This window comes from Chelonia mydas, chromosome 2 (genome assembly GCF_015237465.2).
Source record: "Chelonia mydas isolate rCheMyd1 chromosome 2, rCheMyd1.pri.v2, whole genome shotgun sequence".
Lineage (NCBI taxonomy): Eukaryota > Metazoa > Chordata > Testudines > Cheloniidae > Chelonia > Chelonia mydas.
In genome coordinates, this window is record NC_057850.1 from 199,780,170 (window position 1) to 199,799,779 (window position 19,610).

At 40.4% G+C, this 19,610-nt stretch overlaps 1 protein-coding gene across 3 annotated transcripts in view; it reads left to right on the forward strand.

The window, feature by feature from the left end:
• JAZF1 (JAZF zinc finger 1) overlaps positions 1-19,610 on the forward strand; it is a 284,997-nt gene that overhangs the window by 237,056 nt on the left and 28,331 nt on the right. For all 3 annotated transcript variants that reach the window (XM_007053643.4, XM_037890500.2, XM_037890501.2), the window contains one exon: positions 6,745-6,941. In XM_007053643.4, coding sequence (XP_007053705.1) covers positions 6,745-6,941 — 197 coding nt within the window. The remainder of the gene's footprint in view (positions 1-6,744; positions 6,942-19,610) is intronic.

Consider the following 19,610-nt stretch of genomic DNA (forward strand, 5'->3'; position numbering starts at 1 on the left):
AATGCCGGCTTGAGCTATAGCAGCCATGAGCTATAGCAGCTTCAAACTGTCTTCCAGCAGCCTTTGCACAGTGTCAACTGAAGCAGCCTATAAGCTACAAACTGCTACAACTGTTAGAATTCCCCAAAGCATTAAAGAATATGAAGTTCATGTTCATATAAAATGTGTGTTGGAGGAATAGGGAAGGAACGAGACAAGTCTTATGGCACTGTACTGCAAATGCCATCACATGCACTGCTTACTACCATGGGAAGTCCAAGCCAATGGCTAATGATAGTAATCACTATTCCTGTTTGTGTTTGCAGAATTGGGCCCTTTGCATGTATCCCTATTTTTTCTGCAGTATCCTGTGCCATTGTGCTATCGTGTAATTTGTTTCTTAATATATTCATATTTATAAAGTGCTTTGAGATTTTGTATTGTATTCAAACTCTCATTCATCTATAAAGAGAACAATTGACAGGAGTTAGTTATGTCAGTTCACATACTCAGAATTGATACACACTCAGGCCTGACATAGTCCTGTTTAACTGGTCCAAAAAGAGAAACATGCATATTTTAAGGTGGATACATAGCCAAAGTTATGAGTATTTCAATCCAGGAGACAATATGTACTTATTGTTTATTTGTCTCTTGCAGCGGAGCATCCAGAAAGCAAGATAAGATGGGCAGATAATTGACCATCATAATTGCTTTATCTCTGAACTTGATGAGTTCTGAACTAGCTTTCTGCCACCGTATTCTTGAGTCTCCCTCACTCTTGTTGTTGTAGGCTGATGAAAAGAGTATGACTTTTGAAATAAAGCCCATTTTATTTGTAGTTAGTCCAATAAAAGAGAGTGCCAATAACTTCTTGTCATTTCCCTGACCCCACTCCCTCCCTGGAGTTTGAAATGTGTTTTTCTAGGTGATAAAGACAGTTCTAATGCAAGCGCAACACAAAACTGCCTTGTACCGTATTACTAGTATTTATTATTTGAGCTCTCTCTGATGATATCTCTGCTGTTCGAGGCACAAATAAACACAGTCCCTGCCCTAAGGAACTTAAAATCTAAAACCAGTACATCTTATAATACAGCTAAAACCTGGTTTCACTCCTTCAAAACTATGATAAAGCCAAACTACCAGCTGCTAAGCCATCTTGGGTGGTATTATACTCCCATTTTTTAAAATAAATTTATAGCATATTATATTGTAATGCAATGCTTCTCAAACTATGGAGTGCATCCCCGAGAGGACAGTATGTACAAGGGGATGCACAGACTTTTCAGTCCACACTGCAGTAGTTATACTGATGTAACTCTCCACGTGGACTCATAGATTCCTAGAGTTTAAGGCAAGAGGGGAACAGCAGATCATCTAATCTGACCGCCTGTATATTACAAGTCCTTAAATATCATCCAGTTAACCCTAAGTGGAGTCTAATAACTTGTGTTTGACTATTATCTCACTTCCAGAGTGAATTAATTAAAAAAAAGAGAGAGAGAGCATCCACATGGAGGGTTACACCAGTAAAAAATAAAACAAAACACTGCAATATAAATTCATACCTTTCCTTATGCTGGTGTAACTTCCTGATAACTTCTTGTGTAGACAAGCCTTAAGCTGTGCAGGCCTTTAATAGCACACAGCAGGGATGACACAGGGTATTGTGATTGGTTTTATTTTCTAGAAGTGGGACTCAGCTTTCAAGAGCTGGGAAAAGTCTATTTAAGAAATTGCAGTTTTAACAGTATAAATACACTGCATTACATAAGTGCCATTGAATAAATGTATACCCATGAACATTTCAAGTTTGAAAGCAGAAATTTAAACACACTATAATTATAATCCTGCTTTGTTTGAAGTTCCCCTTCTAAACTTTTACTTTAAAACAAAATTTTGCTCCACTCTTTTCCCCCTCAAATTGCTTTCTCTTCTGATCTTGGGACACAGTTAAGAAAATATCCTCTGCAATGCAGTGCCTCTAGTCTGAGTACGAAAACCCTGGATATGCATGCAATTTTAAAGGATACATAATCAGCTGTGACAAATACTAATGTAATTATTGTGAGATTAAAATGACCCAATTCCCTTGATTTGAGTGCATTAAACTCTGTAAGGTTTTCTTCCATGTCAGATGTGATCATCTCCATTTTTAGATAATTTTCATCAGCCATCATACCTTCATGCCCATGTTCCATGTTATCATCTTTACTGAAAACTGAGGCAAAATATTTATTTGGTTTTGGGGCCACACCTAGATTATGTAATGTGGATGGGAAGGAGATTAAAGACACAGGACCAACATTATCCATCCTTATTGTCTTTTTATTTATATAACTAAGAAAACCTCTTATTTATTGTAACTTCCTTGGTAAGAGCTGATTCAGCTTGCCTTTTAGCAATTCTTACTTTATTCCTACATTTTCTAACCTCCAAGTGTACTTTTCTTGCTGATCAGTCCCTTTTTCCATTCCCTCTAGGTGCTCTGTTTACTCCTAATAATCTTTTTGAAGTAGTTATTCATCCAGCTGGGTCTGGACCCTTTCCCTACAAGTTTTCTTCCCCTGGCTTGGGATGTAAATGTCAGACAGCTTTTGTACAGTTGATTTAAAGAAATTCCAAACCTCCTGCACGTTTAAGTCCTTGAGGTGTTCAATCCTGTTGACGCCTTTAACTAATTCCCTTAATTTCCTAAAGTCTGCCCTTTTGAAATCAAATAGCACAGTTGACAACCCAGTTTTGATTATTCTTCCATTTCATTTAAACTGAATCAATTTGTGATTATTTAAGCGAAGATTATTTCCTACAACCAGCTCTTCTATGATGTCCTCACTGCTTACCAAAATCAAGTCTAAATTACATCTCCTTTTGTGGGTTCAGTGGTGATTTGATGAAGAAAACGGTCATCTATCCCATCCAAGAATAACTGGGCACTGCCAGTATGGTCGCATTTATTCTCCAGTCTATATTCAGGAAGTTAGTCTTCCATTATGACATAATATCGATAGTATTTATCTCTCTAATAATTTTAAAGAGATCATAGAATCATAGAATATCAGGGTTGGAAGGGACCCCAGAAGGTCATCTAGTCCAACCCCCTGCTCAAAGCAGGACCAAGTCCCAGTTAAATCATCCCAGCCAGGGCTTTGTCAAGCCTGACCTTAAAAACCTGTAAGGAAGGAGATTCTACCACCTCCCTAGGTAACGCATTCCAGTGTTTCACCACCCTCTTAGTGAAAAAGTTTTTCCTAATATCCAATCTAAACCTCCCCCATTGCAACTTGAGACCATTACTCCTCGTTCTGTCATCTGCTACCATTGAGAACAGTCTAGAGCCATCCTCTTTGGAACCCCCTTTCAGGTAGTTGAAAGCAGCTATCAAATCCCCCCTCATTCTTCTCTTCTGCAGACTAAACAATCCCAGCTCCCTCAGCCTCTCCTCATAAGTCATGTGCTCTAGACCCCTAATCATTTTTGTTGCCCTTCGCTGGACTCTTTCCAATTTATCCACATCCTTCTTGTAGTGTGGGGCCCAAAACTGGACACAGTACTCCAGATGAGGCCTCACCAGTGTCGAATAGAGGGGAACGATCACGTCCCTCGATCTGCTCGCTATGCCCCTACTTATACATCCCAAAATGCCATTGGCCTTCTTGGCAACAAGGGCACACTGCTGACTCATATCCAGCTTCTCGTCCACTGTCACCCCTAGGTCCTTTTCCGCAGAACTGCTGCCTAGCCATTCGGTCCCTAGTCTGTAGCGGTGCATTGGGTTCTTCCGTCCTAAGTGCAGGACCCTGCACTTATCCTTATTGAACCTCATCAGATTTCTTTTGGCCCAATCCTCCAATTTGTCTAGGTCCTTCTGTATCCTATCCCTCCCCTCCAGCGTATCTACCACTCCTCCCAGTTTAGTATCATCCGCAAATTTGCTGAGAGTGCAATCCACACCATCCTCCAGATCATTTATGAAGATATTGAACAAAACCGGCCCCAGGACCGACCCCTGGGGCACTCCACTTGACACCGGCTGCCAACTAGACATGGAGCCATTGATCACTACCCGTTGAGCCCGACAATCTAGCCAGCTTTCTACCCACCTTATAGTGCATTCATCCAGCCCATACTTCCTTAACTTGCTGACAAGAATGCTGTGGGAGACCGTGTCAAAAGCTTTGCTAAAGTCAAGAAACAATACATCCACTGCTTTCCCTTCATCCACAGAACCAGTAATCTCATCATAAAAGGCGATTAGATTAGTCAGGCATGACCTTCCCTTGGTGAATCCATGCTGACTGTTCCTGATCACTTTCCTCTCCTCTAAGTGCTTCAGGATTGATTCTTTGAGGACCTGCTCCATGATTTTTCCAGGGACTGAGGTGAGGCTGACTGGCCTGTAGTTCCCAGGATCCTCCTTCTTCCCTTTTTTAAAGATGGGCACTACATTAGCCTTTTTCCAGTCATCCGGGACTTCCCCCGTTCGCCACGAGTTTTCAAAGATAATGGCCAAGGGCTCTGCAATCACAGCCGCCAATTCCTTCAGCACTCTCGGATGCAATTCGTCCGGCCCCATGGACTTGTGCACGTCCAGCTTTTCTAAATAGTCCCTAACCACCTCTATCTCTACAGAGGGCTGGCCATCTCTTCCCCATTTTGTGATGCCCAGCGCAGCAGTCTGGGAGCTGACCTTGTTAGTGAAAACAGAGGCAAAAAAAGCATTGAGTACATTAGCTTTTTCCACATCCTCTGTCACTAGGTTGCCTCCCTCATTCAGTAAGGGGCCCACACTTTCCTTGGCTTTCTTCTTGTTGCCAACATACCTGAAGAAACCCTTCTTGTTACTCTTGACATCTCTTGCTAGCTGCAGCTCCAGGTGCGATTTGGCCCTCCTGATATCTTTCCTACATGCCCGAGCAATATTTTTATACTCTTCCCTGGTCATATGTCCAACCTTCCACTTCTTGTAAGCTTCTTTTTTATGTTTAAGATCCGCTAGGATTTCACCATTAAGCCAAGCCGGTCGCCTGCCATATTTACTATTCTTTCGACTCATCGGGATGGTTTGTCCCTGTAACCTCAACAGGGATTCCTTGAAATACAGCCAGCTCTCCTGGACTCCCTTCCCCTTCATGTTAGTCCCCCAGGGGATCCTGGCCATCTGTTCCCTGAGGGAGTCGAAGTCTGCTTTCCTGAAGTCCAGGGTCCGTATCCTGCTGCTTACCTTCCTTCCCTGCGTCAGGATCCTGAACTCAACCAACTCATGGTCACTGCCTCCCAGATTCCCATCCACTTTTGCTTCCCCCACTAATTCTACCTGGTTTGTGAGCAGCAGGTCAAGAAAAGCGCCCCCCCTAGTTGGCTCCCCTAGCACTTGCACCAGGAAATTGTCCCCTACGCTTTCCAAAAACTTCCTGGATTGTCTATGCACCGCTGTATTGCTCTCCCAGCAGATATCAGGAAAATTAAAGTCACCCATGAGAATCAGGGCATGCGATCTAGTAGCTTCCGTGAGTTGCCGGAAGAAAGCCTCATCCACCTCATCCCCCTGGTCCGGTGGTCTATAGCAGACTCCCACCACTACATCACTCTTGTTGCACACACTTCTAAACTTAATCCAGAGACACTCAGGTTTTTCCACAGTTTCGTACCGGAGCTCTGAGCAGTCATACTGCTCCCTTACATACAGTGCTACTCCCCCACCTTTTCTGCCCTGCCTGTCCTTCCTAAACAGTTTATAACCATCCATGACTGTACTCCAGTCATGTGAGTTATCCCACCAAGTCTCTGTTACTCCAATCACGTCATAGTTCCTTGACATCACCAGGACCTCCAGTTCTCCCTGCTTGTTTCCAAGGCTTTGTGCATTTGTATATAAGCACTTGAGATAACCTGTTGATCGCCCCTCATTCCCAGTATGAGGCAGGAGCCCTCCCCTCACAGACATTCCTGCCTGTGCTTCCTCCCGGAATCCCGCTTTCCAGATCTCTATCCATATCTGAGTCTGACCCTGGGAGTCAATTCCTAAACCTAACAAAACCTCTTTTATAATCCTTTCCCAAAATGATTTTGACTCTTTCTGTTTTGTCCATTCTGTCACATTTATTTCTTTACAGCTTACCGCCTCATTAATGTATAATGCTACCCCACCACCTTTACCTTTATTCCTATCTCTTCTAAACAGCATACACCCTTTAGTATTGGTATGCCAGTCATGAGTGCTTTTCCACCATGTTTCTGTAATATAATATCCAGTCTGACCTCCTGTGCCAGTAGTTCCAGTTCCCGTATTTTTTATTGCCTAGACTCCTTGCATTCGTGTACACGCATTTCAGTTGTTTCCCTTGGACCTAAACCCAGTTTTGCAACCACATTAGGTATAGCCCTTTCACTAAGTGTAACAGCTGCCTGATTATTACTCTAATCAATATTTGTACTTTATGTCACTGTGCTGTCTATACTTTTATCTTCTGGGGTTACATTATCTTTACCATATCTTCATTTAGCAGATTTTCCCCCTCCTGTGTATTAAAGCCAAGCATGGAGATCTCATGAGTCTCTCCCAACTTTTTCCCCTCACCAACTAGTTTAAAGACCAACTTATCAATGATCAACATGCCAAAGCCATTTCACACCTATAGTGTCTGTCCACTTTGCAGTGGAATACATCTCTCATATCTGAGTTTGAAACGCCATTACTAAGGGCTAATTTACTGTTTCAAAATTGTAATTTTTGTCTCATCTTTGTTGGTTTTGTTCTAGATTTATGACTGATGCAGCTCGCCGTGAGCAGGAATCCTTGAAGAAAAAGATTCAGCCTAAACTCTCTTTGACTTTGTCAAGCTCAGTGTCCCGTGGGAATGTATCTACTCCACCCCGCCACAGCAGTGGAAGCCTTACTCCTCCAGTCACGCCCCCAATCACTCCCTCCTCCTCATTTCGTAGTAGTACACCAACAGGTAAGGAGCTACAGCTTCACTTAGTCCTTTGCCTTTGCTGAGAGAGAGTCGCAATAGACTGTAGATGTATCCATTGCTGCAGTATTACCAACTCCCAATCAGAAGTCAGGCACACAAAAATCATGAGATGGGCTTAAAAATTGTGAGTCTTAAAAACAAAATAACCCCCCCCACACACACACAGCTTTTGGGTTCTTTTTATTTGCCTCCTGTTTCTGAACTTTGGGAGTGTACTTTGGTCACATGTTCAAGCTTTTTTGTCCGCAAGTACGAAGGCTAGCTTTTTTTTTTTTTTTTTAAGGAAGCTGAGATTCTCATATATGCAAAGGAAGTGTGCTTTATGGAAAACACCAAATGTGGTGAGACTCATGATACAACTGCAAGTGCTGGCAAACCATGTAGGACTTGACTTCTGAGATCTAAAAGAAAGTGTCGTGTAATTTCATCTGTTGACTGTATTCATAAAGTGAACCTAATTCACGCAAGGTTATGCCAGCTTCTTCCAGAGTAACATAGAGCCCCTTGTGGCAGAAAGCCCTTGCAGAAGGGGATGTGGCAACATAAAGCACTTGCAATCCCCATCCAACCGCAGGGCTTGCAGCTAACCAGCAGAGCCTCTGAATGTGGACAGTCCTAACTGGAGAACAAACAGAATACTTAAAGATGGGCTTTATGGGATTATGTGGGCTAGTTCATAAGGGAGAATCAAACTGGAGGTCAAATCCAAGATGCCACTGCTAAGAAGGAGCAGACTGACTGCTTGAGTCTAGGATTATACCCCAGTATGAAATATTTTTTCTGGATGGTTGAGGCATACAACTCAAAACTGACTATTGAGTACAGTCAATCTTACCTGCCTATGTAGATACTTTATTTATAATGCACCCATCACCAAGGTATCTGGATGCTAACAAAATAAAAAGCAAAACTACGTTTTTGGGACACTTCCCCACTTCTGTCTCTTTATAGTACTAGGGGTTGTGTGGAGTTTTGTTTTTTTTCTTTGGGTAAAATGTATCCTGAGATATGTGCATCCAGTGGGTCACAGATGCAAGGATTTCTTGCATCTGGAGCAGTAAGTCTGTCCCACTTACTTTTGAACTTGGAGGGGATAAAATTAAGCAGTAAAACAAAGAAAAAAAACAAGCATGATACTGGAGATGAATTTTCTTATAGATTTTTCTGCCTCCTTTTTGCTGAGCTTCACTTCAAAAGCAAAACCCAAATAGCCATCCCAGCAATAAAATTCATTGGAGTGAATTCTTTCCAGTGCCAATTTTATTCTGCATTGATTTAAAGTTATAAACAGCTAGACATACTTGGGCAGATCCTCACCATCAACGAGACTGGGGCTAGACTGATTTACACCAGCTTGGAATCTGGCCCACTGTTTCTGGATATGCTTCAGAATAAGTGTACTTCAGTATCTTATTCTGTGCACCTTGCCCTACAGTCTGAACACAGGAAGATATAATGGAAACTGTTGGAATCTGTCACCAATAGTGTAACAGAAAAGGAATATATTTTATCCCATTTTACAAAGTATAGGCCCAACACAGTCATTTTACTGAAAAAACATCATGAACACCCTCAGCTTGATATATTGCTATGTAATGTGTTTTCCATAAGTTATTTAATGTTTTGGTATTAATGATTACATGGAAAAATGTGCATGACCTCTATGTCTGGAGAGCTGTGAAATGAATGGACTAGTAAATGTCCCCATATATGCAAAATATAACATGTACAGTGTAGCTAAAATGTTCTTTGTTACATGAGAATATTCACATTTCAGAACGGAGTTTATTAATAATTATTTTGTAAATAGTGTTTGGAAGAAATTGAATCATTTTCTTTGCTGCAGAGGTTGAGGAATCATTCTGACCTACTGCTTTTTTTTAGCGGTCCCCACTGAAAAGACGAAGTTATGATGTAGTCAGGATGTGTAATTTTGTGTGTCTGTCAAGAACACTGGTTAGCTATCTGCTGTTTCAACCATATTCCATAATATGTTAAAAATTAATAAGGAAGCTGGTTTCTGTCTACCAAAGTACTTTGCTGTTTTGATTGTATATATTTTTCAAACATTTAGATTATTTAGAATGTTGTTTTACCTGTATTAGAAGGATCAGCTTGTTTTGGCTAACCAGCTCGGTTTCTGGGAGTCCTGTTTGCCGGGTTATAAATAATACCAGGTTCCACATTCTGAATTTTCTGTTCCAAGTTCCACATTCAGACAACATTCCAAGGTCAGAATTTGTAATAGCTTAGTAGCAAAATTCATATATAAAACAGATATTCTTTCTTAAAGAATTTGACATTCTTAACTCTCAACTAAGTTACATTTCAGCAGCCTCCCCTCAGAATTTCCAATTCTATCATCTTTAAAACTTTTCTGGACCTGAAATAAATCTTTGAGATGTTTCGATTGCTATGAAACTATTGCTCTAAGCCACAGGTTTTTGTTATAAAATTAAATATATTTGGGGGGAACTGGGGAAAATGCAAATGCAGCCCAACCTAAAAGTTACTCAGGAGAGATAGTTAATGCCAGTCTTCAGGGAGGTTCAGTGGCCTCCTCCTACTTCCTTCTGGATTAGGGAGATAATGAATGGCTGCTGATCCAATCTTCTCCCTTCAGTGTGCCTCCCTTTACCTCCATTTTCAGGGTCTTCTGACTGGGCAAGGAACCCACTAGGCCTTGCTCCTCCACTGGGGAGGGCAGCAGGAAGGAAAGAGTTCATTTTCCTACTGCAGCCAGCTCTGCAGGAAGACATGGCCAAGCAGAACCCATAATGCCTAGAAGGGTAGTTAGGCAACCTACCCGTGTTCCTTAGCAATTATGTTGTAGTGACCATTGCAAGTGTAATCTTTGATGCTTCCGTAGCTCCATTGCTGTTGCTTAAGGTGTGGGTTTTAACATCCCATAGCATCACTGTGTAGCAGATTTGGGGAGAAATGAAGAACAATTTCCATTATTTATTGATTTAGATTTACAGAACAACCCGGTGCCCACGATGCACTTCGGGGCCCTCATATAATGTAACCTTTACAGTAAATACCTTAATACAAATTTGTTCCAGCAGCAAAAATAACATAACTAAAACCCTTTCTGCTTCACACACAAAAATGTAATTCCTCTTACTCATAACCTGCCCAGATGTGTGGAACTGAACATGAGTGTTGTAGCATGCCCAGTAGATTAAGTAATCTGGGGTCTGGCAGACCGTGGTGGGTAACAAAGTCCAGGATCAAAGACCCACTCACATAGATATCCATCTTTAACGCAAGCTGTTAATATTTTTGTATAGTTTTTGATATATGTCTGTGTTGGTGAAGGATGAAGTTTCCACCCTTAATTTCTTTGCCTTCGGGTTAAATCAGATCATTGATGTCCCTTTGAAAATTATAGTAAGGCTTCATAATAATCTTTTTCAAATTTTCAGTGATAGTAATATACTGATAACTCATTTTTAAAATGAAAGAACATGGTTCCCCCCTCCACCCCCCTTTTTTTAAAAAAAAAATAGCAAAAATAGTTAATTTCTTCTATGGAAAATAAGTCTCAGGTGTTTCTTTAGTTGTTATTGTTGTTGGGTTTTTTTTTTTTAAATAAAATAAAGCTACTTTGGGATTGTAGGGATGCCAAAAAACTATCTGAAGCCACTGCCTTTTATGTATTGGGTGGTTTGTTTGTGTGTTTGTTTTTGTCACCCTCTCCTCCTAAAGATTTCCACAATGAATTTAAAAGAAATTATTCCAGGCCTTAGCCTGGAATAATAAATTTCAACCTGGAGTGAATTTTTGACCTAGTTATAAAACCTGAAGCGGGGTTTAATGTTACCAACTGGCTTTTAAATGGCTCAGGTTGTTGTTTGCAGTGTTGTTTTAGCTGTGTTGGTCCCAAGATATTAGAGAGATAAGATGGGGGAGGTAATATCTTTTATTGGACCAATTTATATTGGTTAAAGAGACAAGCTTTCGAGCCCTGAAGACGAACGCTGTGTAGCTTGCAAACTTGTCTCTTTCACCAATACCACTTGGTCCAATAAAAGATATTATCTCACGCAACATCTCTCTCTAAATGACTCACTTGTAATTCTCTTTTTATTTTTTTAGTTTGCAGGTTGGGGGGGTAGGGAGGGAAGGTCAGGAATGTTTGAAATATTTGAAAAATTTGAAAAATGAGCATTTCACTCAACTTCCTATGCAAAACTGGCTCTGGTTTCTTTTCTCATTTTTAATGTGTAATCCATTAAAATTAAAACAATTTTATAATTTTAAGAGGTTTCTAATCATACTCGCTGCCTGATACAGTTTGGCAGCTGATGGTCCTGCTGGGGTAGCCAGCTCTGGCATTGCACTCTGACAGCAAGCATTGGTGATCTGTCTGGTACACCAACAGGTATTGGTCAGTCTCTCTACTTGCAAGGGAGATGTGAGGGTCAAGTTTAAATGGGTGGCCCACGCTGATCCTATATCAAAGACTGTATCTTATTTGGACCCACAGCTAGCAAACTGGTGCATTATTGGGCTATCTGCTGGCTTATTCAGTGAGTTAAAAAGCAAATTTTGGGTTGTCAAATTTGCAAATTCGTTTTTTATTTTTAGATTTCTGTGTATACTCACAAACAAACAATCCATACAATCCAAAATTTTGTGGTGTGTGTGCAGTACTTAATACGGAGTACTAAATATACCTGAATACATATACATGTCAAGTATGCCTGTATTCAACTGTTGTAATTATTTTATGGTAGATTAGGCCTCAAAGAAGTTAAGCACATTTTAAAATCGTTACAAAAATGTAAAATAAGTGGATACTCTAATTAATGATAATATAAGCAGTTTACCATGTCATATGTCCATTTAATAGTTAATATAAACAGGAGAAAAATTACACCATGGATTTTTCTTTAAGATTTTAGGAATCCAAGATCTAGGCAGTGGGTAATATGATATGATAATATGCCAAATATGCCAAAGATTTTTGCAATATTAATATTTTAAGAATAAAAAAGCTGCAGTTGAGGTTTTCAAAGCACTGCTTTAAAATTCTCAACCTATGTATATGCTTTGATATAGAAATCATTGCACATTTCTTAGATACCCAAAAGATACAGAGAGTCCTTGGTTCTTTATTTGAAACTAGGGTATGAGAGCTAACTTAAGCAATATAAAACAGCTGCAACAGGTTTCCCCCTCTCCCTCTACCCTCCCCCCCTCCCAAAACCCTTTCCAGACAGTACAGTCTCAGGATACCATTTGAAAAATGATTTAGTAGCTCTAGTAGCAAATTATAGCATCTGGGCACTTCAGTGATATAGAAAGCATATTTTTCAGGTTGAAACCAAGACGGCTTTGTTGCATTTTCAGGAATCTGAAAGCTGCAGAATTTCAGGTAATGCAGAGCAGCAAATTGTGCAGCAATTTTTCCTAAATAAATCTCTCACCGATGATGGGCCATAATTTACACAGTATCTAATCTTTTGATTTAATATCATGTGCAACACAAAAAAAAGTGAAGCTAATCTATCAGTTAATGAAAAACACATTCATTGCTAGGGGGAAAATCCTCAGCTGGTGTAAATTGTAAGAGTTCTACTGAAATCAAAAGTATTTCTGATACCCAATGGTAATTGCATGCTTAATGCAGTATGATGGTTTAACTAGCTCTTTTCAAATTCAAGAGAAATAGCATACCCACTTTTCAGAATTAATTCTAATAGTCTTGACATTCTTTTTTATACAGCCAAATTTGCCCCAGTGCTTGAAATGTAATCACAGGCAAAACCTTGACTCTGAAAAGTTACACCTTCCTTTTTGTGTCAGCAGGTGTTCCTGCTACAGCCAAAATAATTTAGAGCCCCATTGTCCCTTACGTGGAATAACCCACAAAAGGGAAAGGAAACTCCATGTGTTTCAACTTCTGGAGTTTCCTACTCCTTCCGTGGAAGAAGGCACTGACCGTAGAGACAACATGGACAGCCCTTGCCTCTGCTCCTTCTGCTGGTCCATGAAGAGTCTAGCTTCTGCAGATTCTTTGCTCCTGCATGCATAGCTGCTGTCTGGTCTCTCCCAGGGGTATTCCACAGTATAGGGTGAAGTAGTACATGCTAATACAGCAACAGGCTGTATCAATTTGCACCTGTATGGTTGGTGAAAGAATCCTGAGGAACTGCTCCGTTAATCTCCCATACTTCTGATACTGCTCTTAAAAAAAGAATACAAAATGTTAAACAAAAGCCAGTGCTCAGCTTGTTGCTAATACCAACGCACACAACAGGAATTTTCCTTTGGAAACAGGCACTAAAAAAGTCACACAAATCCTGGAGACAGCAAGTGTTATGTACTCAATTAAGGCAGTTTAGATTCTAATGGCATTTTATTTAGTTGTTTTGTAAGTATTTTTTTAAAGTACATGGTCTCTTTTTAAAAAAATGTAAAGCTCTTTCATCTTCATAGGTATTTTAATGTATTTTCCATATGTTATACTTTTAACAATGAAGTAATCATATAGCACAGCCAACTGTTAGGCTGAATACCATAACAGCGTATTAGAAAGAATTTAGCTAAAAATGAGAATGACTTGAATAAGCTGTGTGTGTGTTTTTAAGGCAGATGGTAGAAGTGTAAAATTATGATGAAGTTCTTTTAAGACAAATTGAGGATTCAGTGAAGGACGAATAAGAGCTCAGAGATCTTTTGATGGGTACACTGTTTTGATATAACTAGTTAACCAGAAATTCAGCCTACTGTATCTCAGCTATCAGGCATCTCTACAGTACAGTTCTTTCTAACACCAGGCTAGGTCATTGGATTGGATTAGTGCTGAATCAGAGGAATGACTGTCAGCTATTGAATACCCAACCCCACTACCTGCAGCAACTGGGGTTTTTCTTAGGCCACATGTCCAAGTACAGTACTAATGAAGCTCAGTATTCATGAGGAGCACGATTTTTTTTTTTTAAAAAAAGAGGAAAGAAAAGATAGTTCACCACAAAATATTTTACGGCCAGGATTTTAAAAAAGTATGGACCTACAATTAGGCGTGTAAATCAAGTCACTGAACAAGTGGGTGCTCAACCCCTTTGAAAATCAGGTCACATGTTTTGGGATTCAGTTCTCCATTGTGCTGAGCACTCTGGCCCTGATCCAGCAAAACATTTAAGCACATGTTTGTTTAAGCACCTGAGTAGTCCTATGAAGTCAGCTGCTTAAAGTTAAACATGTGCTTATGTGCGCCACTGAGTCAGTGCCTTGCAGGAACAAGCCTCAACAGCCTTAATGGGTAAGTCTGCGCTGCAGCTGGGAGTGAGCCTCCCAGCTCTGGCAGGCAGACTCACGCTACCCGGGTTGAGCTAACGTGCTAAAAAGAGCGGTGTGGATGTTGTGGCTCGGCCAGCAGCCCACTCAACCCCCTGGTAGCTAACCCAAGTCTCCGCTGGAACCACAACTTCCACCCTGCTCTTATTAGTGCACTAGCTCAAGCCCCGCGAGTGTGAGTCTGTCTACCTGGGCTGCGAAGCTTGCTGCCAGCTGCAGTGTAAACATATCCAGTAGGCCCAGAAGCCGAACTTCAGCTACTTGTTTTTAAAAACATCTTCACCTGTATGAATTTATTAGGTGTGTTGTTTAGGTATAATTAATTATAATACCTTATGTTAAATTTGTAGATGTTCTCCTGCAGGATAATTTGTAAAAGTAATGAAAACGTATTAATATGAGACCTAACTTCAGAGCTCTGCTATTAAATCTTTGCTGAGAAGTAGGCAGAGAATGCCACATTTTTTGTATATGAACTATGGGATGTGCAGACTAACGGTGTGAATTAACAAAGTTCGAGTGTAATTTGAAAAACATATTTTTAAACGTCCAAGGAATCATCTCATTAGTCTTTCAGACTGACAGAATCTCTAACTTCCCTAATTGCCTATAGAGAGCAAATTAATCCAGCTGCAAAACCTATAATGTGTGACACATTTTTTGTGAAAACTAGATGTAGACTCGCCCATGTATAAATAGCACAGTGGTGTGTTAGTTCACAATATAAAGAGAAAAAATCCTGTTTTCCAGTATTGTCTGCACTTGTTTCACACCTAAGGCTCCTGGTTATTTGCATTAGATGTTTAATGTATAGGAAATAAGAATATAAAGATCTGGAATGAAATCCTGGCCCCAATGAAGTCAGTGCCAAAACTCCCATTGACTTCAGCGGGGACAGGATTTCACCTTCTGCCATGTGGATGACAGTAGAGAACTTGGCCTACTGCTATTGAAGCTAAAGGGGCTCCATGAGGGTGCAGATCCAAATGTGGGCTTGGAGCCTAGATTAGTACCATGCATTAATTATTAATATTGTATATAGTTCCTATGGCTTACTAATATTAATAATTATTAGTACCATGTATTAATTATTAATACTGTATATAGTTCCTACGCCTTTGCACAGCACCTAGCACTCTGAGGCCAGCTATGATACAGTCAGTGCTTCTAAGCATTTGCGTTGCTAGCATGTGAACATTCAGATGTCTTAAATGCCAGGAGCATTTGTGTTTAATTGTGCAGTGCATCTTCTGGTAACAAAACCAAAGAAAACACTCCCATTACATCGCCAAAACGAAACAAAACCCTTACACTGTGAGATCTGCAGAGTAATGACTGTCTCGTACTATAGGTATGTATATTCCCGTAATCATGGTTGAGGCCTCTAAGCCTCTACTATAGTATAAGTAAAATCTAATAATAATATTAGACTCAGAAACTAGAGCGTTAGAAAATGTCTATAAAGCCCTGCAGGAATGTTCCTCTTATTGCGATTTCAAAGAGCAGTAGATCAAAGCATACTCTAGAACCCGTAGGGCATGGTAGCAGGGTCCACTCAACCCAGTAGGGATGCTGCAGATTTACACCCCTGCTTGCTGAATACTAACTCTCTGTTTAGATAAGTCCTTAGTCTACTACTCCTACCTTTGCACAGAAAGCTGGTTCAGCCATTTCTAGGACTTGGGCCAGATTGCATCAAAGCAGCTGCATTCCGTTCTCATCCTGTATACGAAGAGAAATGAGGTTTTTCAGACACTTCACTGTTGATGGAAGTGTCTTCTATGGTTTCTACCTCCTTGACCCATTCCTGAAACTGTGCTAAACCAGATGGTGATCAGTAAAAATGCCACCCACCCAACTCAATGGGGGCAGTGCTGATGGGGGACAGTCCCAGCAGTGAGGGAGGGACCTAGTTGCTGAGGGCACCCATTGGCCAATCGGGAGATAGGGGTGCTGATTGGTCCACATCCCCCAGCTCCAGGATTTATTCTAGAGCACAGGCCATGTGGAGCCTCTTTCGGCTCTGTTTCACAAGCAACAGGGTTACTCACTATTCTAGCAGGAGCAGTTCTCAGGATGCAGAGGAGGACAAGTAAGGATTCTGGGGCCCCTCTCCCTGGGGCGAAGGGTCTGTCCCACCACGGGTCTCTGCCCTGCCGTGGGGGTCGCATGCCTGCCCCCCCCCCAGCATGGTGGCTCTGCCCACTATTGGAGCAGGAGCCCCCTTAGGGAGGGATTCCATGCTGGACCTCCCCTCACCCTCCTTGCTCGAGAGGAGCGGGGCACATGGGGATGCTGATGGGGCCACATAATAAAAATCAGTCTTAATCCCCAAAGAGCTTAGTATTTAAGGTCCCCTGATATGGAAAAGCAGCCCTATTCAGATCAGCACTTAAGCACGCTGAAGACAGTAAGACTTAAGCACCATCTTTAAGTGTTTTCCTGAAGCAGAACTGATATCGACAAAGGGTAGGCGAAAAGGAATATTATCATCCCTATTTTACAGATGGCAACCTGAAGCACAGAGACACTGAGACCTTGTCTTCACTAGGAAAAAAGGTGTGTTCTTGACGTGGTGATCGCTAACTTGTGGTAATCAACATGAAGAAAAGTCCTAGTGAAGACAAGGGAGTTTGTAGTTTTAACAGGAATCAGCAGGTCCAGGTAGCCCCTCATGGTTTATATCCTGACCTGCTGACTGGTGTTAACACAAACTGCCTTGTCTTCACTAGGATTTTCCTCATGTTGGTTACCATGTGGTTAACTAACATGAGTGAAACACATACCTTTTTCCTAATGAAGACAAGGTCCAAGCAACGTACCCACAGTCACACAAGCTCTCTCTCAAGAGATTTATGGCATTTCCTGGGTATAACAGGAGAGAAAGCACCACAAGAAAAATCTCTCAGCATTTTTGTTTCTGGTGCTAGAGGGAAAAAGGAGGTGAGGAAAAATGCAAAACAACTTATAACTCAAACCCAGCTTTATTTCCAAGATGGGGTGAATGGTTGTCTGTTCCGGCTTACCCAGACCCCACACTTTGGTGTTTCTGCACACCTTGAATGATAATGTGTTACCTTCAACTAATCTCCTGTGGAAGTACTGCTGTCAGTGCAGGTTTCTTGATGGTATCAGTATAAGCATTTTTAAATATAAAAAATATAATTTATTTGAAAAAACTCACTAATCTTTTTTTTAAATCTTATTCTAGCATAGACCCAACAAAGCAAAGAAATGTAGATCTAGTCTCATAATCACACCATAGGATTAAGTTAAAACCTTAACATTATGTTGAAAGTTTGTTGGCACATATGAGCCTCCTGATTAGCAAAAGCAAGGATGATAAAAGCATTGAACCTGACTCATTAATCAGTAGATAGATTAGCAAAAATAATTGGTACAAAGTAGTTTGGTTGAAGAAAAATGACCTTCCAGATTATCCTGAGGAGTTTATTAAAACTGGAAAGGGGGGCAGATTCTTTAAAAGCAAACAAAGGGTCATGTAAAGTACGTTTTGCACCAAGGTCTTGAAAAATCCAGGAGTACTCACACCAAGAAATTAGGCAGTGTTTCTACCACCACTCTCCCTCAAGTTTTCTGCTGTGCACATGCTTTAAATTCTATTGGAGGCTACAGAGGACATCTGCCAGCGTGAAGTTGCTGAATCAGTTTACTCTTGGGCCACGCTGGCTATGTCCTCTTCCCAGCTGGGCTGTGCGCTAGCTCCTTCCCCAGTGGACTTTCTGCCACTGAGCCTTTAGGATTAAAACCAGTTTAATCCTGACCCTGAAAGTTTGAGGCCCCAATTTTAAGCATGTAGAACTGCTAACATGCTCAAAGTTATTCACATACTTAAATTCTTTGCTGGATTGGGGCCTAACTGAGCTAGAAGACTTTATGCAGCTTGGTAGGTATTATTTAGATCCCTTAATAATGCAACGCACATAGCAGTTGGTATAGGTAAATACTGTTCACTGTGCATTAGAAGTTTTATTTTATAGCCTGTACTGTAAGTGGCTGAATGGCTTTTCTACAGCTGTAAAGCCTGTTTAACCTGGTGCTATAAAACATGTCTTGAATGTATTTTCATAGCTTCATAAACTGTAGTTCATTTAGGTAGGTACTTTTTATTGTAATTCTTTATCTTAAACATGAATCTGTCTCCTGATATTGTTCCTTTAAAAAAAAATAAAAAAAAAAAACCTGCCTCTTTGTTATGTGCATCAGGAGAGTCCTTACATACAGTAATGGTGCCCTGAAATTGTGTTTTTAAAAAAGAATGCAGGCCCAACAAGCAGAGTTCTGAAACAGCATTAATTATAAATTTTCTTCATTGTGGTTGTTTGAATGTGGGGCTGGAACAGATGGTCACTTTTTTTCCTCCGCTCCTATTTTTAATTCTTTCTTGAGCGTTCTGAGAAATATCTTTAAACATTTGCCAGAGTTCAATTAACATCCCGTGACTGAGGGTGGAAAAAGCCTACTTTGTTTTTTTCTCGGCCACATACCTGCTCTTGCAGTACATGAAAAAGAAAGGGTTCAAGCTGGCACGGGTTTTATGACTGCAGGATAAGCTTTTAGTGGGAGGGGTCTGTTCAGTTTTATTTATTTATTTACTTTGTATATTCATTATTTTAAAAATGGCACTGTAAAGCATTGCAGTTTAATTAACAGAAAGACACTGCTCCTTTTGAAGGGGCAGTGGCAAGTGCTTAATACAGTCCCTTTTTTTTGTTTACATGAAGTTGTAGAAATCCTGTTTTAAGAATATGTTTAAAGCAGAGATCGTGTTACGCAGTTTATCATGTTTTTCCTGTACTGTGTATAAACAGAAGGTTGTACATTATTGAAAGGCCTTTTTTGTGGAAAACAGGATTGGGAAAAAAAAGTTTATATAAGAATGCAAAGTAACTTCCCGAGACTATTGGCGCAGGGTGACCATAAAACCTCAACAGCACATTGTGAAGTAACATTATATCAATTTGCTTTAGCACCTCTACAACATTTGACTGCATTTTCAGAACACGAGTCATGCTCTACAAAACACATGCCATGGTATCAGTTGACTGTTTTTTTCCAGAATCAGTTCTTTACGTGCATGTTTTTGTGATTAGTTGCTATTTTACAATTAGTTGCAACTGAAGAGATATTGCCTATTTAACAATATATTGTGTACACACCTCGGATTCAGTAATAACAAAAAATACTAGCTGTAACACAATTGGAATTTCTCTTGTCTGTATAGCTATGCACGTTTGTACTTGAATATAATTTCTGGATTTGTATTCTGTGCATCTGAGTTTTAAACTAGATTGTTTAGGTTTATTAATAAGGTTTTTGCAA